General features: G+C 42.9%; 1 protein-coding gene across 1 annotated transcript in view; it reads right to left on the bottom strand.

Moving 5' to 3' along the window:
* RAB36 (RAB36, member RAS oncogene family) overlaps nt 1-13324 on the bottom strand; it is a 28422-nt gene that overhangs the window by 13527 nt on the left and 1571 nt on the right. The window contains exons 2-4 of the mRNA XM_044444179.1: nt 6705-6796; nt 5259-5324; nt 3539-3640 (exon numbers count right to left, since the gene is read on the bottom strand). Of these exons, the coding sequence (XP_044300114.1) occupies nt 3539-3640; nt 5259-5324; nt 6705-6796 (260 nt within the window). The remainder of the gene's footprint in view (nt 1-3538; nt 3641-5258; nt 5325-6704; nt 6797-13324) is intronic.

Genomic DNA, 13324 nt, shown 5'->3' on the forward strand with positions numbered 1-13324 from the left:
ATAGGGAACCCTAGCTACCCCTTCTCCAGTTGTCTGGCACTTCTCCTATCTTCCAAGATTCGTCAAAGATAATAACCAGTGGTTCTGAGAGTTCCTCCACTAGCTCTTCTGTGGCTCTGGGATGGAGTTCGTTGGGCCCTGGAGATCTGAAAGTGTTCATTCCATCTAGGTATTCCTTGACCATTTCTCTGTCCATCTTGGGCTGCCATCTCTCTCTTCCAGCCAGAACTTCCTCTTGATTGCAGACTTCCTTGTGGGAGAAGACTGAGGCGAAGTAGAAGTTGAGCATTTGTCTTTTCCTTGCTGTCTGTCAGCACGCTGCCATCCACTTTAAGTAGCTGGACACCCTTTTCTTTCTCACATCTTTATTTCTGCGTGTATCTGAAGGCTTTCCTTAGGTTGTTCTTAGCATCCCTTGCTATTCTCAGTTCATTTTCTGTCCCTACCACAACTGAGGAGCAGGTGCTCCTGATCCAGAAGGATCTGGGCAGAGTATGGAAGTGGGCAGAGGATAACAGGTCATGCACTTGGGATACAGAAATAGGTATCATAAGTACAGGTTAGGGGGCAAGTAGCTGGAGAGCAGCACTTGTGAAAGGGACCTCGGGGTGCTGGTTGACTGCAGGCTAAACATGAGCCAGCAGTGTGATGCGGTGGTCAAAAGGGCGAATGCCACCCTTGGTTGCATAGCCAGAAGTGTGGCTTCTAGGCCGAGAGAGGTATTACTACCACTCTATACAACTCTGGTGTGCCCACAACTGGAGTATTGTGCTCAGTTCTGGGCTCCAAAGTACAGGAAGGATATAGCCAGGTTAGAGTCAGTGCAGTGTAGGACCACGAGGATGGTGGCCGGATTAAAGGAAAAGATGCATGAGGCAAGACTGAGGAACTGAATGAGGTCTTTTCAGCCTGGAGGAGACTCAGAGGGGACCTGTTGGTGACATACAGGTATGTGCGGGGTTGTCATGTGGAGACTGTGTCATGACCCTTTTTCCCCTGCAGTGAAGGGCCGGATGTGTTCCAAAGGAGCAAAGCTCAGGGAAGCAAGATTCAGGGTGGATGTCAGAAATTACTTCCTGACAATTAGGACGCCTTGGGTATGGAATGGGTTTCCATGGGAGGTGGCTGAAGCCCCATCAGTGAGGGTGTTCAAGGACAGGCTGGACGTTCACATGGTAGGCATGACTTGAGTGGAGCCGGCTGGAGCTGGGCATCTGAGTAGATGGCCCAGGGGGCCCCTTCTGACTCACTCTGTTTCTATGCTTCTGTGTTTGTATGTCTCTGTGTTATATCCTTGACGGGCCTGGGCAGTTCTTGCAAACTCAAGGCCGACATTTCCTTTATGACATCATTTTATCTAATATTTGGGTTTCCTTTTCTTCTGCCTTCAACCTTCTCTAGCACTGTTGTCTTCTCCACTGAGTCTTGCCTTCTCATGATGTGCCCAAAGTACAACAGCTTCAGTTTTGTCAATCTTGCTTCCAGGGAAAGTTCTGATCTAATTTGATCTCAGATCTTCCGGTTTGTCTTCCATATCCTCCAGCAGCAGGTTTCAAAAGCATCAAAGCTCCTTCTGACATCATTGACACCGGCTGCTCTGCTCCTCCTCCTCTTTCTCACCATTCCTGTAATTGGCCAGTTTGACAAGCAAAGAAAAGCAGGGAGCAAGAGGCAGGCCCCTGCTGCGCCCCTTTCTTCTCACCGCCCTGTCTGGGCCCGAGTGAGGCACGGGTGAAAGGCTGCGTGGGTGAAGGGCTCAGGCTGGTGGCAGGTGTCGTGCGCGGTCCCTGCCAGGGTGTGGGCCCACGGCAGGGACCCAACTGTGTCCGCCAGCCCTGTGCATTTGGGGTACGCCGGGCAAGGGCTCGTTAAGAAGAAGCAAGAAAATAAGTATGTACAAAGTGGTTTCCACATAAGACTACATTAGCTAAAAAGCAGCAATACCTGAGGAGTAAGTTCAGTGTTAGCTGATCAAAAAATGCTGCAATGAAGCGCAGCTTTCCTTCCTCCCTGCTCCGAGTGCAGCATTCCTTCCAAGAGCTTCCAGGGCAGCTCTTGCTTCCCTTTCTAGCACCGCAAGCTCTTCCTCAAAGAATTCCTCTTCAAAAGACTCCACTACTTTTTATCTCATCTGTAACTGAAACAACTTCTAGTAAGTGCAAAAGATGAACCTGCAAATCAGGACTGCATCTGATATTTGTAAAACAAATTAACTAACTAAAATCATGACTGAAGAAGAATTCCATAACTTTCTTGTCAGCAATGAAGCAACTGAAATTGTGAATAATTTTGTATCTCTTTTCTCAGTCATCAATTCAGATGGAGATGGCAGGAAAGACATTTGAAGGAGTCTGAAACTGGAAGGGCAGCAATGAAAGATCATCAAATGGGAGCATGATCAAGACCAGGATCATTCACACTACTGTATTCCTGAACATTATCTAAAAGCTGGGCAGTATATTTTGGATGCCATGAATAGGCTTGGTTGCCATACATCAGAAGTCACTTGACAGCAGCGCGTAACATATTCTTCCATACGTTGTTTCACCTTCCATGTATTTTATCCCCGTCGGATGTTATATTCACCTTTTGTTCTTTCAGCGTTCTTAATCTAGGTCTGAATTTACCTTCGATCTCAGGATCCAAACCCTGCCTTGGTCACCTTTTGCTTTTACATTTGCTTCTGCTCCTCACCTCTCCTTAGCAATGGTGGCGGTTTCTTTGGCCATCCATCCAACCGTTTTTCTTTATGGCGACCAGAACTGTCTTTTTGCATTCTTCCCTATTAAGGTCTCTGGTTTCAGTCCACAGTTCTCCACGTTCGCAGAGGAGTTCAGCAATGCACACCTGTTTGCTCTGTCCCTCACACAGCCACCATGTGCCATTAAGGCCTCAAGACACCCCTGCCGTGGGTTTTCTCCTGCAGCCCGAGCACCCTGCTGGCGCAATCCCTCTCCACCTTCCTCTCTCTCTCTCTCTCTCTCTCACTGCTAATGGACTTAGACTGCCAGGGTAGCGTCACAGCCGAGCCCTTTTCCTTCTGTAGCTTTTATGGCTAAATGGATTTATTTCCTTGCACATTTTCTCAGGAAGCTACTTTCCACATCTGGTTGGACTACAGTGCATGAGAGCCGGTGCAGTGCGGTGGTGAACAGCGCAGGACTGTGACTCAGGCGATCCAGATTCGAGTCCCCGCGCAGCCACAAGGCCCACTGGACAACTTGGGGCCAGCCGCAAACTCTCAGCCCAACCTACCTCACAGGGTTGCTGTTATGAGGATAAGATTGAGAGGAGGAGGGGGGAGGGGGAGGAAAGCGATTCTGAGTTCTTCAAAAAAAAGGGAAAAGGCAGGGTACAAATCTAGTAAATAAATAATCTGCTGCCTGCACATCACCCCTCTATTTCTGGGTTAACTGAGCACAGATGCATACATGTGAGTACACAGATGTGAATGAACAACACCATTTCAATCAGAGATGCCTTAACACCTCATTCTTGCTACATTAAAGTGTTCCACGAGTTGCACATTCCAACTTACATCTGAAGACTGTACGGGACTCCAGCTACCTCAAAGCGTTCAATTTCAAAATCCACTCCAATGGTTGCCTTATAATCTCGGTTAAAAACATCTTTACAAAACCTGTAATAAGGAAAAGGGGGTTCACATGGCATTTCCAACTTTTCCAGAGGAGGTTATGAATCCAGTGCAACTACTCTTGGCTTCATGGTCAAACTGCAACCCAGGCACTATTACACAAAGAGCATTTCCTTTCCTACTTTTGCTCTACATAGACACCATGTAGCATTATGATATTGAGCACAAAGACAGCATTTCCCTTTGTTTTCAGAAATAATACCCCATCTTCCGTGCTCTGAAATTATTGCTGAAAATACCGATTGAAAATGGAAGCAGAACTGGAGGGTCACAAGAAACACATAAATAACCATAAACAGGGGACGAAAGGCACACATTGAATCTCTTGTATCAAGAGATTCTATTTAGAGGAGGAAATCCATGTTTCGTCATGGACGCAAGCCTTACTTAGCACTTCCCTTATATTCCTACCTGGACCCTCATACCTTCAACAGAGGTCCTTCTTCGAGACCCACCTTTGAAGGAAGCAAGGAAGGTGGATGTGAGGGGAAGGGCCTTCTCAGCAGGAGTGCCTCATTTACAGAACCAACTGCCTGGCACCAACACTTGATACATTCTGGTGGCCGGTCAAAACCTTCTTATTCTCTCATTATTTTAACTGCTGATTTAAGATGTGTTTTTATATTTGTTTTTATTATAATGATTGGCTGATTCAGTTCAATATGTTGTTATTTGTTCTGCGTTATAGCTGTTCATCCTGGTTTTGTTGGTATTCTTGCATAAGTTTTTGGCTGCTTGTTATGGTATTTCAATGTTTGGTTATTGGTGAACTGTTGTGAGAGCAATGTGCTGAGGGAATGGTATATAAAAATTTAAATAAGTAAATCTCATTAACTCAGTCATATTTACCTCTGAATTATAGGAGTTATCCATGTTATACTCGGGAGGAGGAGGGAGAGAGACAAATTAATCTAGGGTTTATTATTATTAATAAACCCTAATTATTATTAGGGTAACAAACCCTAATTATCATTTTCATATGCTAGTTTAATGAAAACATGAGCAAAGTGAAAATTCTTGTGGGCTAGCGAAAAACTACCACCACCACCACAGGAGCATTCTAACTGGCAAGAGGGCTGATGTACAGGAAGCATGGAGGGCAGAACTGCTTTCCTTTGTTTGTGGTGCAAGAAGTTAAGTCCAGGAACCTTCACTTGTAGGATCCATTTGACTTAATTCTCCTCTTAAGCTAAAGTATCACCAGTCTTCTTTCTATCGGGGAGAAAGTCCAGTTTTCAAGATGTGCAGTTAAAAACGACTCTTTCCAAGTTGCTGAGGGACGGGACTGCAAAAGCTGCTTTTGAACAACAGAATGTCCTCCCTCCCTCACAAGGATCAGGAAGTGCAAGGGTGTGTGGCTAGAAGCGAACACGAGCATCGCCCCACACCCAGCCCTCAAGACAGGGTCTCCAAAGGAACCAAGGCCTTGCACCCTCCCAGGCACCCCGCAAGGTCCCCGCTGACAGACGGCAATGAGCTCATGTGGATTTACAGCAGGGTAAACTGGTTGACTGGAACAGCCAAACAGCAGCAGTTAATCACTGCCCTTTAGGCTGGAAAGACAGACATTCTGACTGAAACTGGGTGTTAAAACTTACCATACCTGTTGATAAGACTTGTTTTTCCAACACAAAGGTCTCCCACTACAACCACCTTGGATATTTTTAGCCTGCAACAAACATTTTCACATAGTCAGGAACATCAAAAAAGCATGGTAATAGCATTTTTAGGACCACCTGGAGGTGGCAAAATGGCACGCGGGCTTTCAAGTCCCCAGCGAGAGAGAGGCTGGAAGGAACGCGCCTGATGAGGCCACTCCAGTCTGGCTGGTGTAAGAATGAGAGGGGAGGGGAGCTGCGTGGGCCAGGCAGGGAAGGTCGAGCAGGCACCATCAGGATGGAGGCTGTTGGGTGGAAGACACATTTCCATTTGCACGGCGGGCCGCTAGGACAAGAAAGCAGCCAAAGAAATCCTTATTCAAGCCAGTCATTATTTATATCTCTATCCAGTGCTATGCAGGTCCCTTGTGAGAAATAGCATGAAATTAAGGGAAGCACAGTAGCCAAAGCTGGAGATCCATTTGGATAATGCACGAGGGAAAGAGTGAAAACAATTCTTGGCCCTTGGGCTTCAAGCCAAATCACAAAACAGTGGGAGGGCCTTTTCTCTTTCCCCTCGTGCTCTCCTGACATTCTTCTTCTGTTCTTCTCCTTGCAGCAGATCCCTTCCTGCTCCTCTTGTTCTCTCATCCTCACAGAGGGTCAGAGGCCAGAGGAGTGATGGAAGCCCCTAACGGGGCAGCCACGACGACAGAGTACAGGACAACACATGCAGACCTGGCCCTGCCTATCTCCCTGACAGTGCCACCAGGGCTGTGGGCCACCCTGGGCCCAGTGCCTCCGGCCCCCAGCCCACACCCCCGGTCCTCTTGAGCTCTGTGCTCACCATTCCACGCATGAGCACATACCTTGCTACCTGCATGCATGCGCCACACCTGCAAGTCTCGGAAACCCTCTGGCCCTGTATGCAAATGGGCTGCAGAGACACGTTCTTAGACAGAAAGAAATCCCGCCTTGTTGAGTTTTAAGGGCTGAGCAACTGGCTGACAGCAAGTGGTGGCAGGGCCCCTTGTGTCCCACATGCCCACGGAGCCCCAGTGTCACTGTCCACAGGGCCAAGCATCCTACTTCTGTTTGGAAGGCACTTCCCCAAAATGTCACCCCAAGTTACATTTGGGGGACTACGAACAGAAAAACACATGGATCTGACTGTATCCTTGGGTGTGCTTTGTCCTTGAGCTACTGAGGCAGTCCAGAGCGAGAAGGACACAGGCCTCCAGCCAGCGAGAGACTGGCTTGGCCACAGCAATCATGGGAACATTCCTGCTCCTTGGGAGCAGCAGAATATGCCAAATGCGGCTGAGAGCCCAAGTAGCCCAAGGTGACCAAGAGGAGGGACAGTAAGCAAGCAGACTGGAAAAGCTAAGAAACTGGTCTCTATACATATTTATTATGCAGCTAAGCGTAGGCTTTCCTGAATGGAGACTTACCCGATAGGCCCAGTATTCCGGTGCTGACAGGCATTTCTCACTTGAGCATGGAAGTGATCCTTGAACTGGAGGCAGGCCTCAGGCGTATACCCCTGCAGGGAGGCAGACAGGCAGAAGTAGCAGCTGTTTGGCTCTGCTGAAGCAGCAGCTGCGCCACCGTCCCTTGCGGCAAGATTGCCAGGTCCCGGCCAAAGCCTGTTCTGGGCTCCTGGAGGCAAGGTCCCAGGGAACCCCCCAAGAAGAGCCTGCAGCACTAGAAAGGGCAGTGAAAGCTGCTCCGAAAGCACCTGGGAGCAGGGAGTGCGCAGAGTGGGAAGCATGCCTACCAAGCCACCCCAAACCACAGGGGCCGAATTTGTCCAAACTCTGCCAACAAATATGGAAAGCAAAACAACTGGAAGCGCCCAATGCACATCCCAGTTCCCAACCGAGGGGGTGCTAAGGCGTGTGTGACCAGCGGACCTTTGCACGGATTTCCCATGCAAGCAAAGTGCTGGTCAAGGTGTTGTAGCAAACCATTTGACCCAATATGGAAGGAGACGAGCCAATCAGTCAAGCTGGATTCCAAAAGGGAAGAGGCCTCTGAGACTGTATTACAACTATACACTTGCCACTGGAATTTCAGAAAAAGATCTGTCTGTGCTTCACAGACTACAGCAAAGCTTTCGACTACGTGATCACTATAAGATATGCATGGTCCTCGGAGAAATGGGCATGCCCCAGCACTGGACTGTCCTTCTGCACCATCCGTATTGTGGACAAGAAGCTGCTGTTGGGACAGAATAGGGAGAAACTGAATGGTTTCTTACAGGCAAAGGCATCACGCAAGAATGTATCTTATCTCCTCACTGTTCAATCTGCATGTGGAACAAGTTGCATAAAAAGCTGGATTAAGACTGGAAGGGGAAGGAGAGAAAATTGGTGGAAGAGCCATCAGAAATGCAACATATGTATATGGCGATACCATACTGCTGGGAGAAAGCAGTGACGCACTGAAACGACTCCAGAGGACAGAAAAGGGGAAGGTGCACAGCAGGACTGCAGCTGAACAAGAAGAAAACAAAGATCTAGAGGAATTCAAGATGGCGTCGGAACGAGACGGCTGTGATTAATGGAGCTCCTGTTATCACGCCGGTATTGCTTGGCAGCAAGTTGTGGGAGACTCATCTAAGTCCTGTCGGGGCGAAGACAGATTGCCTGGCATTCTTTCTTTTGGTTGGTGTGGGACGGCAATCCCATATCTTGGTTGGTGTGGGACGGCAATCCCAAATTCAGGCATTTCTCAACCGGGCAACACAGGGGTTTTTTTTAGCCCCTTCCAGTTCTCGACATCTGATGGATTAATTAGCTTATTTTAGCCAGATAAGCATCGGACGGCTGGTAAGCATTCTTATTTCTTATTTCTTTTCGCAATACTACCCGTGAAAAAGCTGTATCTGTTCATAATTGGCTTAAAGAAGAAAGAGAAAGCCCTCCCAAAGTTTTTAAGCGGCAACTGATATAGGAGAGAATGTGAAGACTTTTATCTGAACTGAAGCCGAAGAAAAAGATTTTCCTTCTAATCTCTCTAAGGGCGAAAAGCAAATGAATAATTACTGTGGAATTAAATTATAGAAGATTAAAAGGTAGAGTGATCATTTTGGATACCTGTTTGGACTTCTGCCAAGACTAACTGGACACTTGCCAGGATAATTTTTGTGTTACGTGATGTTTTCCTCTCTACTGTGATGAATTTCTGGAGAGCATTTTTACTTTCTTTTTGCAATATTACCTGTGGAAAAACTACATCTGTTCTTAATTGGCATAAAGGAAGAAAAGCCCCTAATTTGCCGGTGGCCATTTTTGGCCAGCTTCCATTTTTTCTGGGACTCCTGCCAAAAAGAAGCTGGACACTGACATTTCTTTCATTTTTTTTAAATAGCATTTTGCTGCCACCCGGTGGCTATTGGAATTATTGCAAGCTACTTTCATTTTTGTTTCTCTTTTTTTTTCTTTTTAATATTTTATTCAATTTATATTTTTTCTCCTCTTTTTTTTCTTCTTCCCTTTCTACTGTTTTTCTTTTCTTTTCTTTTCTTTTTTTCTTTTTTTTTTTTTGCTGTTATATTGAAACTTCTTTGGTGAACAACTTTCATCATGAGGAAAACTCAGCCCTCTTCAGCACCCTCCTCAGCTGGTCAGAGTCCAATTCATCAGCCTAAGACAGAAGATGTTGCAAAAAGCTTAAAAGAGTTGCAAATGACGACTTTGGCGATACAGACGGCTTTAACAACTTTGCAAACATCTCAAGAGGCGATGTCAACACGGCTGGAAAGCTTATCAAATGAGCAAAAAGAGCGACTTGACAAACTGGATAACTCTATTAAAGAGGTGACAACTCAATTATCTGATGTTCGACTTAAAGCGGAACAGAATACACAAAAAATGCAACAAGTATGTGAAAAATTGGAGACAGTAGATAAATATATTTAATTAAGCAAACAATTAAGTCAACATGGGACTCAACGGCTGCATTAGAGATGGAGAAGGCATCTTACTATCTAAGATTTCAGAATATACCTGAAGAGAAAAATGAGGATCTGAGAGAGCTTATAACTGACATGTTGGCGGAGCTTTTAGAAATCGAGAATGAGGTCATGGGTATGGGAATTGACCTTGTTTTTAGGGTCAATTCCTCTTACACCAGAAAGAATAAACTTCCGAGAGAAGTTCATGTCAAATTTGCTCTGAGGTCTATAAGAGACAATGTTTTGAAGGTCGTACAGGAGAAGCCGTTAAAGAGAGATGATCATCAGGAGGTGACGGTCCTGAAACAGATACCACGGAGGATTAGAGAGGGATGAAAGAAATATCTATTCCTTACTACAAAACTGATCAAGAAAGAGATTATCTTTAAGTGGCTAACACCAGAAGGAATATTTTTCACATGGAACTCTGTAAGATATAAATTGGATTCAATTCTTAAAGCACAAGAGTTCTATGAAAATTTAGAGTCATGTTGGAAGAGGAGGACCCTGTCGTCTCTAAAGAAGGAGAAAAAGGTGCCAAAGCAATGGAAATAACAGCGTACCATTCTGAAGAAGGAGAAATACTGAAGGTTGATTCACAACAAGAAGTACAGACTTTGGACTCAAAGGAGGAAAAAAAGGTAGAACTGTAAAGGCAAAGAAAAAGTAGATAATTCTATTAAATATGGCTCTTAAAAAGGAAGGGAAAATTGAATTGTTCTCCTTAAATGTTAATGGACTAAAATGGACCATCTAAGAGAAGAAGAATTTTTGCTCAACTTCAAAAATGAAGGTTAGATATAATTTGTCTACAAGAAACACATATTAAGAAACAATGTTAAACTTCTGGAATGTTTAAAACTGGGAAAATTGTTCGTATCTTCTGCATCGCAAAAGAAAAGAGGTTTAGCACTATATGTTAAAGAAAAATTGGACCCTAAATATATTCTTGCTGATGAGGATGGTAGGATCTTGATGGTAGAAATTACAATTAAACATAAAAAGGTGCTCTTAGTGGCAATATATGCACCAAATGACCATCAGGAAACTTTTTACCAAAAACTACGTACATTACTCTTACAAGTGGACTATCAGACTGTGTGTGTAATGGGCGATTTTAATGCAATTGTGAATAAGGGAATCGATCACAAGAGTGAAAGTAAGGGGAAAAAAGAGTAGGAGGAGGCTTCCAAAGTCTTGTTCCAACATGACTGAAGAACTCAGATTGATAGATGCCTGGAGGCATAAAAACCCAACTTCTGCCCATTATTCTTTTTATTCAAACAGACACAGGTCATGGTCTAGAATTGATATGGTTTGGATAACTCTAGACTTAGTTCCAGATTTGATAGAAGCTGAAATGGAGACAAATGTCTGGGCGGATCATAACCCTGTATCTGTATCACTGAAAGGAGCTGCAAGGACGCCCAGATGAAGTCTAGATAAAGCATTACTAAAAGATAAAAAATTTACAGAAGAGATAAGCAAAGAAATGCAAATATTCTTTCAAATAAACAAAGCGGAAGAAACTTTGGGATATGTCTGGGATACAGCTAAGGCCTATGTCAGGAGACTGATAATAACCTACTCAGCAAAAATAAATAAAAAGAAAAAGCAAGAGCGAGCAACATTAGTAGAAGAACTGAGGAAACGGGAACAAGAACTGCAGGAGGATCCAACAAAAAGAAATCTTAGTGTCCAAATGAATACTTTAAAGCACAAATTGAATCTCTTGGATACAAATGAACTTACTAAGCAAATGAAACTGGCTAAACAGAATTTTTTTGAAAATGCTAATAAACCAGGGAGATGGCTAGCATATAAAGTAAAAAAAGAAAGAGAGAAGAAACTCATTTCGAAACTGAAAGACGGAGAAGGACGACTACAGGTACAAAATACACAAATTAAGAAAATAGCTGAAGATTTTTTGCAAGGTTATACCAGAAGGAGATTTTGATCGAGAAGGTAAAAGAATACATTCGAAAGGGAGACTTGCCAAAACTACCAGAAAAGTATCAAAAATTATTGAATCAAGAAGTAACAACTATGGAAATAACAGAGACAATCATGGGACAAAAGAACGATAAAACCCCTGGTCCAGATGGGCTACCAGCTGAATTTTACAAATCTTTTGAGGGAGTTTTTGCTACATCTCTTAAAGATATATGTAATGAAGCATTGTTAAATGCTAAAACACCAGATAACTGGACAGAGGCAAATATCACATTAATACTGAAAGAAGATACGGACTTAACACAGATTCAAAATTACAGACCTATATCATTACTAAATGTGGACTATAAAATTTTTGCCTCTATATTGGCAGAAAGGTTGAAGAAGTTTTTAATAGACTTTATTCATCCAGACCAAAATGGTTTCCTGCCTAAAAGACAAATGAAGAACACTCTGAGGACTATCTTGGATATCCTAGAATACTATGAAACACACACAGAAAAATCAATGGCTCTACTGTTTTTGGATGCCCAGAAAGCCTTTGATAATGTTAATTGGCAATTCATGAAGCAACAGATGGCTCAAATGGAGTTTGGGGGGAAATTCATGAATGCGATATCAAGCATCTATCAAAGACAATCAGCCAGGATTTTAATTAATGGAGAACTTACAAGGGCTATAGAGATACAAAAGGGTACAAGGCAAGGATGCCCATTCTCACCCCTATTGTTCATTCTGACTTTAGAGGTCTTGAATAGAAATATTAGGGATGACGAGGACATTAAAGGTACTAAAATTAGAGATGAAAATTATAAATTGCAAGCATTCGCAGATGATTTGGTCTTTATAATAGAGGAACCTTTTGTAACAATCCCTAAACTTTTACAACGGATTGAAGAATATGGTGAGGTTACAAGGATGAAAATAAAGAAAGAAAAAATGAAACTTTTAGTTAAAAATCTTACACAAGATCAGAAAAAAAGACTCCAAGAACACGTGGACTTGCAGATTGTTAAAAAGGTTAAATACTTGGGAATCTATCTTACAGTTAAATGCACAACTTTGAAAGAAGACAATTATGATAAATTATTGAAGGGTATTAAAGGTGACCTGGAAAAATGGGCCAATTTACAATTGCCTTTGACGGGAAGAATAGCACTTGTTCAAATGAACATACTACCAAAACTTTTCTTTTTGTTCCAAATGATTCCCGTAAAAATTGATAAAAAAATGTTTGAGGATTTAAATTTTCAAATTTCGAGATTTATTTGGAGAAAAAAGAAAGCAAGGATTAAACTAAAAATGCTTCAGGAAACCTAAAAGGACAGGGGTTTTGGTCTTCCTGATTGGATATTGTACTATCAAGAGTCTATTTTAACTTGGCTAAAAGAATGGATAACCTTGCAAAATAAGAGAATTTTGTATCTTGAAGGTTAGGATTTGCAAATGGGTTGGCATGCTTATATGTGGTACGAGAAGGTTAAGTCTCATGGGACTTTTTTAAGTCACTTTATTAGAAGATCATTAATGTCGGTGTGGGAAAAGTTAAAGTCAAAATTGTATAATACATTACCAAGATGGCTTTCACCTATGGAAGCTTTTGTGTATCCAAATGTACTGAATTTTGAAGGGATCATAAGATATGATGATATTTCGGATAAGGATGGAGGCCTGAAACTAGATCAAGAAATACAAGAACAGGTACTCAATATCTCTTGGTGGTATAAGGTGCAGATGCAATCAAGATATGCTAAAGATTGTAAAATATGGGGGTTTTATACAGACCTAATAGCCTTTGATGCTAAAAACAGATGAGAAAATTTATGAGTTCTTACTTGACAGGAAAATGGAAGGGGAACAGGTTAAGGAAACTATGATAACATGGGCACAAAATTTTGGATATAATATTGAATTAGAAAAGTGGCAAAAGCTATGGGAGAGAAATATTAAGGTAACTTTAGCAACTTCGTATAAAGAAAATTTATATAAAATGTTCTATAGATGGTATTTGTCGCCAAGTCGATTAGCTAAGATGTTTCCAAATATGCCATATGGATGTTGGAAATGTAAACATGATGAGGGTACTTTTTACCATATGTGGTGGACCTGTGATTATGTGAAAAAGTATTGGATTAAAATACATAAATGGCTTGAGGAAAT

The sequence above is a fragment of the Varanus komodoensis genome, unplaced genomic scaffold, assembly GCF_004798865.1.
Source record: "Varanus komodoensis strain SLA01 unplaced genomic scaffold, ASM479886v1 scaffold44_3, whole genome shotgun sequence".
NCBI classification, from domain to species: Eukaryota; Metazoa; Chordata; class Lepidosauria; order Squamata; family Varanidae; genus Varanus; species Varanus komodoensis.